General features: G+C 42.1%; 1 protein-coding gene across 2 annotated transcripts in view; it reads right to left on the bottom strand.

Moving 5' to 3' along the window:
• Nucleotides 1-17,488, bottom strand: part of LOC139951275 (uncharacterized) — a 60,019-nt gene that overhangs the window by 2,405 nt on the left and 40,126 nt on the right. For both annotated transcript variants that reach the window (XM_071950078.1, XM_071950079.1), the window contains 14 exons: nt 13,055-13,178; nt 12,577-12,672; nt 11,888-12,075; nt 10,772-10,931; nt 10,041-10,128; nt 8,818-8,903; nt 8,239-8,403; nt 7,372-7,450; nt 5,721-5,878; nt 5,457-5,619; nt 4,204-4,284; nt 2,088-2,233; nt 885-1,002; nt 289-433 (listed from right to left, as the gene is read on the bottom strand). In XM_071950078.1, coding sequence (XP_071806179.1) covers nt 289-433; nt 885-1,002; nt 2,088-2,233; nt 4,204-4,284; nt 5,457-5,619; nt 5,721-5,878; nt 7,372-7,450; nt 8,239-8,403; nt 8,818-8,903; nt 10,041-10,128; nt 10,772-10,931; nt 11,888-12,075; nt 12,577-12,672; nt 13,055-13,178 — 1,797 coding nt within the window. The remainder of the gene's footprint in view (nt 1-288; nt 434-884; nt 1,003-2,087; nt 2,234-4,203; nt 4,285-5,456; nt 5,620-5,720; nt 5,879-7,371; nt 7,451-8,238; nt 8,404-8,817; nt 8,904-10,040; nt 10,129-10,771; nt 10,932-11,887; nt 12,076-12,576; nt 12,673-13,054; nt 13,179-17,488) is intronic.

Below are 17,488 nucleotides of genomic sequence, written 5' to 3'. Positions count from 1 at the left end.
TGTTTTCTTCTTTTCCATCAGGGCCGTATTTCATGGCTCTGCCTAGCGCCGAATTCTGCCCTGATGATCACCATTCTGTGCAAGTGACGAATTTCTGCCCTAGCTGTGAATGCCTTGGAAAGTGGGGTACGCACATGCAAAAATTCGCTGCTAACCTGTGAAATACCCTTGACATAAGCACGGAATCTGTTGATTTTATAGTGCAAATTCTTTGCTTCTGATAAGCAGAGCCATGAAATTGGGTCCTAAACTGAAGAAAGAAAAGAGGGGTATTTGAAATTTGGGTACCTGTGATACGTTGGATCGCTGTGATGTCCTGATTGCTGGATTCATTCATGGATGAATACAGTAATTGTTGAGAATCAAGTAACGTCTGAACTTCGGATATTTCACATTTCATCGAAACGGAATGTGGAAGAAGATGCTCTGGGGCCTGTTGAGAAATAACAACCGATAAAGAAATAATGACAAATCGTTTCTTGTTTAGAATTCCAAGATGAAAAGTTGCTTCTTTGGTGTACTGGGAGCTTAGTCTTTGTTAAAGCAAAGTGTACCTTTGGTTTTTTGAAACATTCGATTGTTTTAATCCTATAATGTAGAGGTACACAATAAAACATCTGAAAACGTCAGTTTAAATGAGTTTTTTTTTTTTAGAAATACCACCAAAAACTCAAAGCAACTATGTATACGCAGGAAGAATAATCCCTATAGGCAAATCCAGGCACGTAAGTCCTGGGCGCCGCCATGGGTGACTATTTTATGCAGTTTCCGCGTCATGTTAAACCAGAAGTCATTGGTTAAAATCCTGCTCCAGTGAGTTTTTCTTTGTTTAACCCAAACTTACTTCAAAAGACTGAACAAATATTGGATGTTGCATATCATACCTTGTACAATGGAAACTTTAGCAGATTAAGGATCTCTGTTATAGCTCCTCCCCCACTGCTCTCTGATTGGCTATTGAGACGGTTGATTGACAGCTGGTTGACAGGAACACTCTGTCCACTAAAAAGATATGAATAAATCACAAGTAAATAAACCTTCTGAAATAAACAATTACCTAAAATTGATTCTCGTGTGACTTAAGCTTGGTTATACCATGAAGGAAGGAAGAGAAGGAGTTTGAACGAATGGACTTCAAAAGTCGAACCCGTGGTACCGCGGTCGTTTAACGACACCTCGTAATCACCCACATACCTTACACAAACAGTGGGCAACCTGGCGTACGTGAGTTTGCAAGTGCGCACTTGGTTCTTCAGGCAACTATGGCGTTGTATGTCGTATGGATATAATAAAGAATAAACTAGTTTGGAGACCTGATAATATTTGTGCCCGCTCTCGCCCACCAAAACGAAAAACATTATTGAATACCAACCACCCGGTGCTTATACCCAAATTTGTATCCAGCGCTAGTGACCGGAAAGTTGCAAAAAATGTAAAAATGTGCTATGACATTTCCATGAAAACTTCACAAACAGTAAATGAAGAAGTGTATTGTTCACAATTCTTCCTCCATGGTTATAATTCCTGCGAATGCTTCATGCAAAGCAAATTTTCTTTTTCTTGAGACACAATTAGAAAAAAAACAGTACATTACCAAAGTTTGCTTCACATTCACATTCACAGGAAGTATGTACCGTGCTTTTAGTCTTGGAAAACTAATTCCGATAGATTTCACAGGTACGTTTGGTGGTAGAGTTTACTGTTTACTGATGGATTTGGTACTGCTGTTAAACTATCACGTCAGTAACACAAACATAATAAACTGATCAAAACATTGAGCTCGATAATGTGGCAAGCACCATAAAGTATGCTTTTAAGCTTTAAAATCTTGTGTTTGTACCGCAAAATTCAAGTCTCTTCCCAAAATTTATCTTATGCCACAGGGTTTCAATGACTAATTTTGCTATTTCTTTGTGCTGTGTTTTGTTTTTGGTTTTACTGCGCCTTGAACACCCAGCAGGGTGGATATGTGCGCATTACAAGTCTTATTATTAATATTATTATTGAGACGAAGTGTTGTTTCACTTAAACATTGCATCTGCAAATCTATACTTTCTCGTCCATTTTCCTCAACTTAATTTGCTAACCTGTCGAGTGATGTCAGACGTAACATTTGCAACGACAACTTGGCAAACTGCTCCACTTCATTGGCTACTCCGTTCTTCATCTGGGTTGCCATGGATACCGTACCTACTTCATGAGGGCAAAGCGTTGACTGCATGTACTTCAGATTCTGTCGTGGTTAATTCAAACAGTTTGAAATTGTTGGAACTTTCAAAGATAAAATAATAGTAGTGGCTTCTAATATAGCGCCCAAATTCATCACTCAATCACCCTCCAACATTATTACCCCTGCCCCCGATTTCATGAAGCAAGTTGCGACCGGTTACACGTCGTAAGTTGCGAACTCGTCGCAGCCGCGACGTGTCTTATAGGTCTGCGACGCATCGCAAACCCTACGATGCGTCGCTACTTGCGATGAGTTTCGTGAAATCGAGGGCTGGGCCCATAACTTCATAAAGCCTGTAAGCACAAACACTTGCTAAAGCACAGACAAGTATTTCTTAACAGAAAACAAGTTTTACCAGTCGAAATTACATTAAATTTCCATTGTTTTGACTGGGTGCCCCACTCAATAACTGCTTAGCCAAGAAATTTGTCAAGCAGTATTTTCTGTTTAACAGCTTTATGAAATTGGGCCCTGGTCACTGGGCCATTTTATTTGATTCCTTAACCCATCTCAGCTCCCTGGAGAGTATACAGCCAGTGCAACAAATATGCGCTACTAAGCTTACTCAAGAACCATCTCTGACCTCAAAGGTACACATTTATACCCCTGGGTGGTGAGAAGCAATTGTAGTAAAATGTCTTGCTCAAGGACACAAATATCATGACCAGGATTCGAACCGTACCCTGATGACATGGCCACCAGGGCCCAATTTCATGGAGCTGCTTAAGCAAAATAAGCCAAAAATTTGCTTAAGCATGAAAATAGCTTGCTAATCTTACACATGTTACTGGACAAAATTTCATATCAAATACATCACTTGTGCCTGGTTTTTAGCTGTTCTTTACTTAGCATAACAATTGAGTGGAGTCTTGGCCGGTAATATGATTTTACGAAGCAAGGATTGGTTTACTTAAGCAAAATTTTGTGCTCAAGCAGCTACATGAAATTGGGCCCTTAAAGCCAATGGACAGTATTGTCCAAGGCCCACACTGCATGTATTACAACTTTTATGTAAAATAACAAACCTGTGAAAATTTAGGCTCAATCGGTCATCGGAGTCGGGGGAAAACAACGGAAAAACCCACCCTCGTTTTCGCGCATTTCGCCGTGTCATGACATGTGTTTACTATAAATCCGTAATTCTTGTTGTCGAGAATTGATAATTGTTTTAATGTTTTCTCAAAAAGTAAAGCATTTCATGGAGTAATATTTCAAGAGAAGTCTTTTACCATTACCTTCTGAAAATCTGTGAACTTTTATTTATTTTTCTGTTCCAAAAGTGTATAATGGCTTTAACTTATAACGTCCATAACAGGAAATTCTGATTATTATACATAGGCTGAGAGTAATGAGAAGCCTTTCATGAAATGTTTCTCAGGATGAAATGTTTATGAAACCCTTTCTCTAAAACCACATTCCTCAGAAGGGAATAACTTCTCAAAATGATAAACATTATCAACAGCTGCACTGCTTCTAACCTAGTAAGTTGTTATGGTCTAATTGGACATGACTTGTTGGAGAATTTAACAACGGTATACCCTCCATTTCAAGGCACCATTTCAATTATTAGCATAAAACCTTACTTGGTAATGAGTAATGGGGGGAGGTTGATAGTATAAAACACTGTGAGAAATGGCTCCCTCTGAAGTAACGTAGTTTTCGAGAAACGAGTAATTTTCCACAAATTTAAATTCGAGACCTCAAGTTTAGAATTTGAGGTCTCGAAATCAAGCATCTGAAAGCACACAACTTCGTGTGACAATTGTGGTTTTTCTTTCATTATTATCTCGCAACTTCGATGACCAATTGAGCTCAAGTTTTCACAGGTTTGTTATTTTATGCATAATGTTGAGATACACCAAGTGAAAAGACTTGTCTTTGACAATTACCAATAGTGTCCAGTGTCTTTAAAAAGTATTTCAGATATGTTTCAAATAATATTTACGTCTCACGATATTAAACTACCATCTTACCTCTCTTTGTATTACTTCCAGTTTCTTCTTTGCTTCCGAGTTCTGTCGGACTAACACTCGGATCAAATCCTGCTTCCTCTCCTATGATAAAGACATCCAAGAAAGACTAGATTAAATGAATGCAATAAAAAAAAGATACAACCCAAAAAATGAATGATCGTATCAACAGTTGCTACACTCAACTGCTGCGTAGAATTCTAAACATCCACTGGCGGGACCATGTAATATTACAAACACGGTGGTATATGGAAATCTACCACCACTATCCGAGACCGTAATGCAGAGACGTCTACAATTTGCTGGTCACTGTTTGCATACAGCTGATCAACCCATATCGTACCTGATCTTCTGGAATCCTCCTGGCGGACATCCAAATCGCGGCAGGAGGAAAATGTGCTACACAGACACCATCACCAGAGACACACATCTCAATCCAAACGAGACCCAACAACTCATGAGGGACAAAGCACCCTGGCACAATTTCATGAAAGCTGCTTCTACTATTCCGTCCAAGGACGCAGGATGGTGATGAATAAATACCACATGAATATTTTCCACTGTGAAAATACACTTCAAAAGGTGGTACTGTTATTATTGTTAACACATCATTGTCTCCATGGTACAGCCCCTGCTTATCCCCAGGATCTTATTCAGCATAACCAACCAGCTAGAAATCTCTGTTCAAAGAACAAACATCTTCTGTCAGCCCCAGGTATCATTAATACTTTTGAGTCATCCTCCTTCGGCCCATGTTAATTTCCTTTATTTATGGCGGACAGATTTCCCCATGACACTGGCATCCAACCTCTAGAAAGTATCAGAATTTAATAACAAATCTTAAAGGGTCTATGTACTTTTTTGTAGGACAAAAAACACAATGTCTACAGATTTACGCTAAACTAACACAGTTTGAAGATAATGATCGTAGAAAGCTTCCCTGAAAATAATACTTGCTGAGATGCTGTAGTTTTTGAGAAATGAGTAAAACAATGTCATGAAAATAATTTTCCGCTCAGTGATCATGAGACGAAATTTATTTTAGCATGTAGAAAAACGTATTTTCATGACATTGTTTTACTCATTTCTCAAAAACTACAGCACCTCAGCAACTAATATTTTAAGGTACGCTTTCTACTATCATTATCTTCAAACGGTGTAAGTTTAATGAAAATCTTTGTCTTGTGTGACAAAAAGTACCCAAATTCTTTAAAGCATTTTGCTGAAATCCCCATTAGTGCAGTGTCTAGACTCACAGTCAAGGCTTTAAAGTCTTGAATCTTCTGGTACTTTCTGTACAGTTCATCTTTCTCCTTTGATGCTTTGAATGATGATTCTTGTAGATCTCTGCAAGATTCTCTCAACTGCTCCACGGCGGCTGAAGCGGAGGCTAACTCTAACTCCGTAGAAAATAGTGCTCTGTGAGGTACAAAGAAACAAATGAGAGAGTGGATAGAAATTTGAATGCTTTAAACAATAAAGAAACCCAAATTTAATTGCACAATTTGAGAAAATGTTACCTGGTCATTTCCAGAGCTCCAGGCTGCGATGTTAATGAAGTAGAAAGACGCTTCTGAACCTGTGAGACTAACTGGGCTAGTCTTTTGTCAAGGCGCCAAGCATTGTTCAGACTTTGCTCTGTACTCATGAATGAACGCATATGGGACAACTGCTTTTCCTGCAAACAAAATGAAAGGAACACAAAAACTAAATAACAATTGACCTATTGTGATAGTAGAAACAATATTGAATCCACCAAACTCTGCAGGTATAGTTATCTTTTTAATTTATAGGATTTGAGGCATTGCATGGTGAGGTATCAATGTATATTTGGTTTGCGGTAACACCATGTGTGTATCTACTTGCCAGGTAGAGTTTGTTCTTAAAAAAACTGTCTTGTTTTATTCTACTGTCACGGAGTAGAAAAATCGGAGGTTCGGGAAACTTCTCAGTTCTAAAAAGAACTGTCCTGCTCTTTAACTATTACCTGGGCGGATGGTACAGAAAATAGACTGGACTACTACTTAAGCTTATAGGATTGTAATTAACTGTACTGCCGCGGAGTCAGTTCTGAAGTTTGTCTCAACGATTGGACTAGCTTGCTCTAGTCATCATCAGGAGACTCTTTTTAGTCATACATATTTCTGTTGTGGGGGTTTCGTGGCCGAGTGGATAAGAGCACCGAACTCAAGCTCTGATGCTTCTGTTCAGCAGAGTGTGAGTTCAAATCCCGGTCGTGACACATGTGTCCCTGAGCAAGACACTTAACTATAATTGCTTCTCTCCACCCAGGGGTAAATGGGTACCTGTGAGGGCAGAGATGGATCTTGTGATTGGTTTAGTCAAGTAGCACATATATTGCGCACAGGCTTTATACTCCCCAGGAAGCTGAGATGGTTTAAGGAATAATTTAAGGCCCAGTGACCAGGGGTAATAATGTTGGAAGCGCTTTGAGACACCCCTCGTGCAAGAAAAGCGCTATATAAAAACGGTCTATTATTATTATTATTATTTCTGGTAATGAAACCGAGGATGCCTTCTAAGTGAACTTAATCCCTGTAGCTGGCAAGCCTCAGGAAACTAAAAACCAGGGTGCTTGCTATGTGAACCAGAAACACGGGGATTGACAAGAGTTTCCAATTCGTCAAATATGACATGTCTGAGCTTTTCAGTCAGAATTGTGAGATCAAGGAAGGAGTTAAGCAAAAGTAGTAGTCCCAGCCAATTTTTGATACCTTCCGCACAGGTAGTAGTTAAAAAGCAGGACAGTTCTTTTCAGAACTGAGAAGTCTCCCGAACTATCCGAATAATCTTCTCCGCGGTAAGTATAATAAAGAAAGACAGTTCTCTACGATCAAACTCTACCTGGCAAGTAGAAAACACACATGGTGTTACCGCAAACCAAATATGTATTGATCCCTCAACATGCAATGCCTCAAATCATATAGACGATGTGACCTCTGACGTCACTCGAAAATCATAACATGATTTGGCGCATTTCGCCGGGCAAAACATTAGTGTTTTGGCAGCCAGCTATAAAGTACACACAATCTTACCATGACTACGAATCTTTTTGCCCGGCGAAACATGACGTGTACAGTGTTTTGTCTACAGCGGGCAGTTTGAATGCAAACATAAGTCACATCGTCTATTAAGGAAGGAGTTTTTTACCTCGATAAGTTGATGAACACTGAGGGTGATGTCAGGAGCTGATGATGTATCCTCAAGACCTCGTGACCCATGCTTGAATCTTGACAATCAACAAAGGAAGACAAACAATTATTTTGAAGGAAGATGGGTTTGAAACTCCACAGGCTGTGTAGAGTTAATTGAAAAGAACACCTTTAAATCAATCAAATTTCAGAGAATTTCATGGCTATTTATATTTTTACAAACTCGGGTAGACCGCCAACATAATAGTGGTTTCTTTTAATAGCGCTCATAACTGTCACCCAGTGCGTTAATGAGCGTTCATTAAGGGACTTTAAGATTCAGTATCTCCTGCAAAGTATGTGGGGCTACAGTTGAAGTATGAGACCTACTCCTTTTACAGGAACACCAGGGCAAACCCCTTCTCTTTCAATAAGTGCAATTGGTTGTTTTACATGCGTTACACAACACACCAGACCAACTATCTATAAGGCGAAGCAATCATATCATAAGTGCCTTGCTTGAGGACACAAGTGTCATGACAGGTACCAGAACACACACTCTGCTGATAAACAACACCAGAGCATGAGTCTGGTCTTATCAGCTCGACCACAGCACACCACATAGGGCTACACAGCTCATTCAAGTTGGTGGAGTACTGACACATCAAACCGGAGGTCGTTGGTTCAAGTCCATTCTGGAGCACCTTACAACCAGTGCTAAGCAGTTATTTCTAGCATTGGGCATACCTTAACTGTTTGGCATCTGTCTTTGTATTAATGTTGTTTGTCATCTAGCTAAAGTTAGGGTTAGGGTTAACTACTCTAGTCTCAAGCACCCTACACAACTAAACCAGTGCTAAGCAGTTGTTCCTAGCATTACACATACCTCAACTGTTCGGCATCTGTCTTGATATCAATGTTGTTTGTCATCTGGCGGAGATTGTGAGATTCTTCATGAGAGATGAGAGCGAGGGATCTGACAATCTGATTGGCCGGACTCTCTGAAAGAACTTGCTCAATACTCGTCCACATCTTATTCTGTCTCTCACTCCTGAAAATGGTTATACATTTTTATTTATTTATGACTTTTTATGGTTTTCTTTAATACTTAAAATTTTATTTTATTGAATGTTTTCATTTTCCCCCATTTTTTTAAAATTGATGACAACTATGCCCAATTTCATAGAACTTCTGAAGCACAAAAAGTAGCTACATGTAGGCGCAACAAAATTTGGCTTACATGAATAAGGTTACAAGCCAAACTACCATGTCATGTGTTCAATAAGTGACTGGTATCCTGCTCATTTCTGCTTAGCAGAAAACTCTATGAAATTGTCCCCCGTTAGTGGCGTTTAACCTCTGATGGTTATTCAAAAAAAAAAAAAAAAGAGTCTGAGAGGTAAAATGGTCTGGTGCAGGTTTTTGAGTTTACGATCATCTATTACATCAAGGAATCAATACTTACATTAACTTGGAGTTGGAGCCAAAATCTCCCTTCAGCATCTGACGAAGGAAAGATCCGACCTCATCGCACGACTCACGGACGCTTTTCTATAAAAAGACAAAACAAACATAAAGAAGCTTTAGTTTCCTTCACTCACACTTCTTCAAACTTATCCTTTTGGCATTTTCACATTGTGCATACTTTTGACAGACTTGGAATCAAAACAGGGTCAATGGAGGCGATGCCCTCTGCTGGTTCTTGTAACAAAATTGAAATGGTCTGAATAGAGTGGAGGTGTTGTGGCCGAGCAGTGAAGAGCACCGCCACCCAATCTCAAGCTCTGACCTGTTCAAGAGTCGTGACACTTGTGTTTTTATTTAAAGCAAGACACTTAACTACTACTTCGTCCTTCTAATGGGAAGTAAAGCTGTAGGTGCCGTGTGTTGTTTAAAACCGAGTGTGTTATGGCCGAGCGGTTAAGAGCATCGGATTCAAGCTCTGGTGTTTGATCAGCAGAGTGTTGGTTCGAATCACAGTTGTGACACTTGCTACATAAAATTGGGGAGGTAGTGCTTTCTGCTCTACCAGCCAGGCTTCATTCAGATTGATGATACCCAAGCCTATATCCGTATGGACTGTAAAAGGGGTAACCCTGTTTCAGCCCTAGGAGTAGGTGGCTACAGCCTCTCGAAAAAATAGGCCTTGCGTGTCTGGCAACCTCCAGAAAAAAAAAAAAAATAACTAAAAAATAAATAACAACTATCAAAATAAATAACAACTGTCAAGTACACACTTATCGCAAAGAGAAGGGAGTACTCTAGTTCTCTCAGCAGTGACCCCAAATTGTTTATATTACGATTCTTTTCTGTGTAGTCACATAATCTCTTGCCCCACTCTTTACATGTATTCATGGGTACAACTTTAGGCAGGTCACACTCTGCTTGCATATAAAACAACTCATACGATCCACAGCGTTTGCCGGCAGTTGTACTCGACTCGTTGACGCCGCCATGACAGCTATCGGAGGATAACGGACGACTCAATACGGCACTAAAAATGGACTACTTTCGCTTGCTGTGTGCAGGCATCGCATGACGTAATGCTACCGTATTTGGTCATTCGGAAAACTGAACACGGCGGAAAGTTGAAACCACCTCACCGGTGTACCTGGCAGTGCGACTATCTGAAGACTGCACTTGAAAGTAAGAAGAAGAAGACGAGTACCATAGACACTTTATACTTACAGTGCATGCAGATTCAAGTCCGATTGTTGGTGAAGTGTTGGTTTGATTTGATCCTTGTTTACTAAACAGAAGAGACTCCCCGTGTGAACTGTGGACAAACAAACAAACAAAATCTTAACCGAAGTTTCTTTAGCGTCTTCTCTTTAAATGGATATTTTTGGGGGCCGATTTCACAAAGCTATATAGAAAGACAAATCGCAAGACAAATTGTCAGTATTACCATCGCGATGTGCATTTGTGACATCACACTTTTCTTGGCAACAATGATTGATTTGCCGTTACGATCAATCTAATCTCTTTGTGAAATCCGCCCCTGGTCTAAGAGTGAAAATGCACTTTTGAGGGTCCCATGATTTCATCACCAGAAAGGTTTTATAAAAAGGATAAAATAGGTCCAGTTTCTTATGGCAAATTTTATCTCGTACAAGTAAAAGGCAAAAGGAGAGTATAATAATCTTTGCGTGTGCTTCTAAACCAAATTAATAATGTTTATTTATGTTTTGTTGTTTCTTTTGAGAGCAATCATTGGCCGCCCGACCACTTCATAGCGAGGGCTAAATGCAACTGATATGTGCTGTTGAACCAAACCATCTGCCACCAGGGGCACGCTGGCACCTACTCTGGCCTGGGGCTGTAATTTATCTTGGACCAATTTTTGTAGGACTTTAAGCCTAAAAACACGGCAAACTATTATTCACTAGTGAACATTTGATATCAATATCCTGATTTACCTTTTGAGTTCTCGATAATGATTGAGTTTTGCAGTGACTCGTTTGATATACTCATCGTATCTTGCAGTATCTGCCTTACACTCAGCTGAGTGAGCAGCGAGTAGCGTCTGTTTGTGATGAAGATCGGACATCTCGGAGCAACTTCTCTGGTAATCATCCTCTGCCAATCAAGAGTAAATATAATATTAAAGTCACCTGGAAGTGGTATTTTGTCAAAATAAAGCTTGTGTCACTAAGATATGTGTTTTGATGAGTGAAATATAAACAAACAGTTAACTAAGGTTCTAAAAAAAAAATTGTTTTTATGTTATTTACAAATAATTTAAGACCAGGCCCCGACCCGAGAGGGCGCTGTTCGTAATGTCAATCGAGGCGCGATACATGAAGAAAAAATGTGTAGTCTGGCACTGTACATTACGTCTGGGTACCTGATTGGTATGATGTGTCCTTAAGCAAGAAAGACACTTCACAACGATGCTTTGTCCTTCGGATTGGACGTAAAGCCTTTGGTTCTGTGTGTTGTGTAACGCATGTAAAATAACCCAGTGCACTTAGAAGAGAAGGGGGTTCGCCCCGGTGTTCCTGGTTTGATTGGAAGGACAAGGTAAACATTTTATGGCCCTTTGCCTGGCTACGCCGGCGGGGCATAAAAAAATGTAACAAATATCAAAGCACTGACGCGCATCATGTGATGAAACCGTTTCCAACACTTTTATATTCATAAAATTAAAATAAAATTATTGCCAAAAACAAAGATTTTCAAAAATTCACAAGAATCCCAGAAAGAGAGCAACTATAATAAATATGAATATGAATAGTAGACTTGCGGGTACAACCGTGTGTAAAATCTCTTTTTAGGGAGTGTTGGCTCTGAAAAGAGCCGGTGTGGTCTCAACATCTTGAAAAGTATACTCTGCTCGTCTTCAGGAGAAGAGTTTGCTGTTCAGAACGTCAAGACCAAACTGGCTCTTTTCAGAGCCAACACTCCCTCAAGAGAGGTTTTTACACACGGTTGTACCCACAAGTTTACTCTTCTTATTTGTATTTACAGTTACTCTTATTCTCCACACCATGCAAAGCTTCAAACACCATTCAATCTCAGAAAAGTTCACCAACCTGCGGATAAGATCTCTGACTGCAACCTCCCGAGATCTTTATCAAGACGTCCGATGTCAGACTTAACTCCAGTCAGCTGAGATCTTAATTCTCTTTGCCTCTGTAGTAACTCACTCCTCTCCTGAGTGAATTTGACACCATCTTTGTACTTGACGGTGTGGGAAAGAGCGCGTTTATGTCTGCTTTGGCTGAAACAATGACTCAATTAAGGATCCAGAATAGTTGACCAAATAAAACATCAATTATTTCAACAAACTCCCCTCCCTGAATTTGTTTTTCAAATAACACAGGCATGTGAGCGGGTCATCGGAAAAAAGAGCGGAAAACTTGACAGGCTTTAAATTGCAGGGTAGAAAAAATATTAACAGAAATATAGGCCACAATTCTTACATGGTAACAACATGTTGTTCATCCTCATTTTCAAGATATTTTTTATGGCTTTCCTTAGACATGTCTTCAACGACTGCCATTTATTTTTTTCAATCGCATAAAAGCATCCGGGGTAACCATTAAAAAAGCAGAGCCTGCGGAAAAAAGTTGAAATTTTGTATATACTCAGTTAGGTACGTGCGCTATACATATTATTATTATTTTATCTCAGGGTTGCCCCTGGGGCATGGGGCAGTGTGAAAAGGGCTTTGGATCTTAAATCATTAATAAGGAATCAACAAATTCTTGATAAAGGATACAGAGCAAGATTTCCTTTCATCTTTCTGGCAGTTTGAGCCGAATAGACTCTCTGGATTACAAAGTCCCACACATCGAGAAGACTTCCTCGGCAAATTCTATAAATCAAAATCAAAACAATCAATAAGTCAAAATCATAAATAAGACTGATATGACGACGATCAGAGCATTTTGATTGAAATGTTGATTCCTTAACCAATGTTTTTTTCTAGAACCATGACTACTCAAATAAGAGAATTTCACATGGCGTTACCGCCACTCTCTCGTAGTTACTGATCAAGTTCAGGTTCAACTCTGACCTTAAAATACCTAGAATAGATTAACATCAAGTTTCTGGTTTATAGGTTTTGGTACCTTCAGGCCATTGATGTGCATACGATTGTGCTAATAAATTAAACATGCAGTGTTCTCCCTTTACAGTGGTGTGCTAGCTAAATGCCAGTTAGATTACAATGGAGGTCAGAGGTCATAAATACTTACTCTCTAAGCTCCTGTACAGTTGGCATTGGAGCATTAACGTGGCGCCCCTGAGGGAGGAAATTCATCTCTTGTGTCGCCCATTCATGGAGAAGGACGGCCACATCATTCCGTCTGTCAGACATTGCTGTAAAACGAAATATAAAAGAATATAAATGGGTCTGAATATATGAAATGGAAAAGTTATAATTTTTATCTCAATGGTTGCATTCACATGATGATAAGCAGGATTGAATAATGTTAATCGTATTTATCATAGACCCAGTAACTGGGTCGTTATTCTGTTACACCTAGAAAATAAAAAGGAGTACAGCACCCCAGTTTCTGGGTCAAGTATTATTAGCAATGTAATAGCAGTATTTATTATGCTTCTTTAGTAATATGAATTAAAGCCATTGGACACTTTTGGTTAACAGCATTGTCCAAGTCCCACACTTCGTGTATCACAACTTATATATCAAAAAACAAACCTGTAAAAATTTAGGCTCAATCGGTCATCGGAGTAGGGAGAAAATAGAGGCAAACCCACCCTTGGTTTCCGCACATATCACCGTGTCATGACATGTGTTTAAAATAAATCTGTAATTCTCGCTATCGAGAATTGATATGGTTTAATGTTTTTTCAAAAAGTAAAGCATTTCATGGGATAATATTTCTAGAGAAGTCTTTCACCATTACCTTCTGTAAGCCCTGTAAGTTATTTGTAAATCTGAGAACTTAATTTTTTTTTCCTGTACCGAAAGTGTCCAAGTGTCCAATGTTGTCTTTTGTTGAATAAACGGAGTAGAATAACTCCACTCGAAAAAAGAATAAAATATAAACGTGCGTTAAAAAGACATGATTGCTGTTGCAATGTTTGGCACAAAAAAGACTTAATTCTTGAAATCACTGAAGAATATTTTGAGGTTTGTCACATGATACCTTACCGATGGCTGTACAATGCCAGTAATATTAAGTAAATACAGTCCCACCAAATTACATGAGAATGTTTACACGATGTCATGTGTTTGTGCCTGAACGTGTGGTTTTACACTGCCCTCATTTGATTTTCCTGCCAATATTTTCAATACAAATATCATTATGAAACTGCAAACCCTCAAAATATTTGATTAGAAGGGTTATAGCTGTAAGCTACGAGTCGGACAACTTCACGATCTCCATTATCACAGCCCAACTTCATGCCATGCACAATGCAAAATCCACGGCTGGTGAGCTCGCTCAAACCTCAGTAATTTACAACGTCTAACCATATTCATTTTGGTTTTTTACCCATACACCGATGTGTGTTAGCACTGTATACTCAGTACTTTCCCGAGTCCTGTGAAAAATTATCACTCGGGTGGGATTCGAACCCACGACCCTTGCAATTCTAGAGCAGTTCTAGAACGTCTAACCATACTCTCAGTCAAAACATCAGGTAGAAGAACTCTGTTTTGTTGTAAAATACAGGGAACGTGATTTAAATATGTCACAATTTTTAATATTTAACTTCATATTAAATATTTAACTTCATAAATGGGTTTGGATAACTTTTCATATGGCGCCACCACTTTTTCACTTATTTTTACAAAAAGGGATATATCAATCAGGTAAATTAGATACTATATTATTTTATTTGGAATGAAAAAGTGGTGGCGCCATACAGAAACTTTTCCATGGGTTAAAAGTGTTATTTATTAAAAATACAATGTGTGAGTCTTACAGTATCTTTACTGTGTAGCTTTATTGTGTGTTTGTCTATACCCACTATGTCTTGTAATCACATGTTAACACTGGTAGCACAAAATTCATGGGGATAGGGCTGAGCTGCACTCTGGGTATAGGGGAGCATGGAGCTATATGAGGGGAGGGAGGCCCTAATTCCTGGGGATGGGGAGGGGGGGAGGGGGAGGTCTGAGCTGCACTCTGGGTATAGGGGAGGCCCTAATTCCTGGGGATTGGTGGTAGGGCTGAGCTGCACTGTGGGTATAGGGGAGGCTCTAATTCCTAGGGACGGGTGGTAGGGCTGAGCTGCACTGTGGGTATAGGGGAGGCTCTAATTCCTAGGGACGGGTGGTAGGGCTGAGCTGCACTGTGGGTATAGGGGAGGCTCTAATTCCTAGGGACGGGTGGTAGGGCTGAGCTGCACTGTGGGTATAGGGGAGGCTCTAATTCCTAGGGATGGGTGGTAGGGCTGAGCTGCACTGTGGGTATAGGGGAGGCTCTAATTCCTGGGGATGGGTGGTAGGGCTGAGCTGCACTGTGGGTATAGGGGAGGCTCTAATTCCTGGGGATGGGTGGTAGGGCTGAGCTGCACTGTGGGTATAGGGGAGGCTCTAATTCCTAGGGACGGGTGGTAGGGCTGAGCTGCACTGTGGGTATAGGGGAGGCCCTAATTCCTGGGGATGGGTGGTAGGGCTGAGCTGCACTGTGGGTATAGGGGAGGCCCTAATTCCTGGGGATGGGTGGTAGGGCTGAGCTGCACTGTGGGTATAGGGGAGGCTCTAATTCCTGGGGATGGGTGGTAGGGCTGAGCTGCACTGTGGGTATAGGGGAGGCTCTAATTCCTGGGGATATGTGGTAGGGCTGAGCTGCACTCTGGGTATAGGGGAGCATGGAGCTATATGAGGGGAGGGAGGCCCTAATTCCTGGGGATGGGGAGGGGGGGAGGGGGAGGTCTGAGCTGCACTCTGGGTATAGGGGAGGCCCTAATTCCTGGGGATTGGTGGTAGGGCTGAGCTGCACTGTGGGTATAGGGGAGGCTCTAATTCCTAGGGACGGGTGGTAGGGCTGAGCTGCACTGTGGGTATAGGGGAGGCTCTAATTCCTAGGGACGGGTGGTAGGGCTGAGCTGCACTGTGGGTATAGGGGAGGCTCTAATTCCTAGGGACGGGTGGTAGGGCTGAGCTGCACTGTGGGTATAGGGGAGGCTCTAATTCCTAGGGATGGGTGGTAGGGCTGAGCTGCACTGTGGGTATAGGGGAGGCTCTAATTCCTGGGGATGGGTGGTAGGGCTGAGCTGCACTGTGGGTATAGGGGAGGCTCTAATTCCTGGGGATGGGTGGTAGGGCTGAGCTGCACTGTGGGTATAGGGGAGGCTCTAATTCCTAGGGACGGGTGGTAGGGCTGAGCTGCACTGTGGGTATAGGGGAGGCCCTAATTCCTGGGGATGGGTGGTAGGGCTGAGCTGCACTGTGGGTATAGGGGAGGCCCTAATTCCTGGGGATGGGTGGTAGGGCTGAGCTGCACTGTGGGTATAGGGGAGGCTCTAATTCCTGGGGATGGGTGGTAGGGCTGAGCTGCACTGTGGGTATAGGGGAGGCTCTAATTCCTGGGGATATGTGGTAGGGCTGAGCTGCACTGTGGGTATAGGGGAGGCTCTAATTCCTGGGGATGGGTGGTAGGGCTGGGCTGCACTGTGGGTATAGGGGAGGCCCTAATTCCTGGGGATGGGTGGTAGGGCTGAGCTGCACTGTGGGTATAGGGGAGGCCCTAAGTCCTGGGGATGGGTGGTAGGGCTGAGCTGCACTGTGGGTATAGGGGAGGCCCTAATTCCTGGGGATGGGTGGTAGGGCTGAGCTGCACTGTGGGTATAGGGGAGGCCCTTAGTCCTGGGGATGGGTGGTAGGGCTGAGCTGCACTGTGGGTATAGAGGAGGCTCTAACTCCTGGGGATATGTGGTAGGGCTGAGCTGCACTGTGGGTATAGGGGAGGCCCTAATTCCTGGGGACAGGTGGTAGGGCTGAGCTGCACTGTGGGTATAGGGGAGGCCCTAATTCCTGGGGATGGGTGGTAGGGCTGAGCTGCACTGTGGGTATAGGGGAGGCTCTAATTCCTGGGGACAGGTGGTAGGGCTGAGCTGCACTGTGGGTATAGGGGAGGCTCTAATTCTTGGGGATGTGTGGTAGGGCTAAACTGCACTGTGGGTATAGGGGAGGCTCTAATTCCTGGGGATGGGTGGTAGGGCTGAGCTGCACTGTGGCTAAGGGGAGGCTCTAATTCCTGGGGATATGTGGTAGGGCTGAGCTGCACTGTGGGTATAGGGGAGGCCCTAATTCCTGGGGATGGGTGGTAGGGCTAAACTGCACTGTGGGTATAGGGGAGGCTCTAATTCCTGGGGATGGGTGGTAGGGCTGAGCTGCACTGTGGCTAAGGGGAGGCTCTAATTCCTGGGGATATGTGGTAGGGCTGAGCTGCACTGTGGGTATAGGGGAGGCCCTAATTCCTGGGGATGGGTGGTAGGGCTAAACTGCACTGTGGGTATAGGGGAGGCTCTAATTCCTGGGGATGGGTGGTAGGGCTGAGCTGCACTGTGGGTATAGGGGAGGCTCTAATTCCTGGGGATTGGTGGTAGGGCTGAGCTGCACTGTGGGTATAGGGGAGGCTCTAATTCCTGGGGATGGGTGGTAGGGCTGAGCTGCACTGTGGGTATAGGGGAGGCCCTAATTCCTGGGGATG

This window comes from Asterias amurensis, chromosome 19 (assembly GCF_032118995.1).
Source record: "Asterias amurensis chromosome 19, ASM3211899v1".
NCBI lineage: Eukaryota > Metazoa > Echinodermata > Asteroidea > Forcipulatida > Asteriidae > Asterias > Asterias amurensis.
Note: the sequence above shows the minus strand (reverse complement) of the source record. Positions and strands in the feature narration are given on the sequence as shown.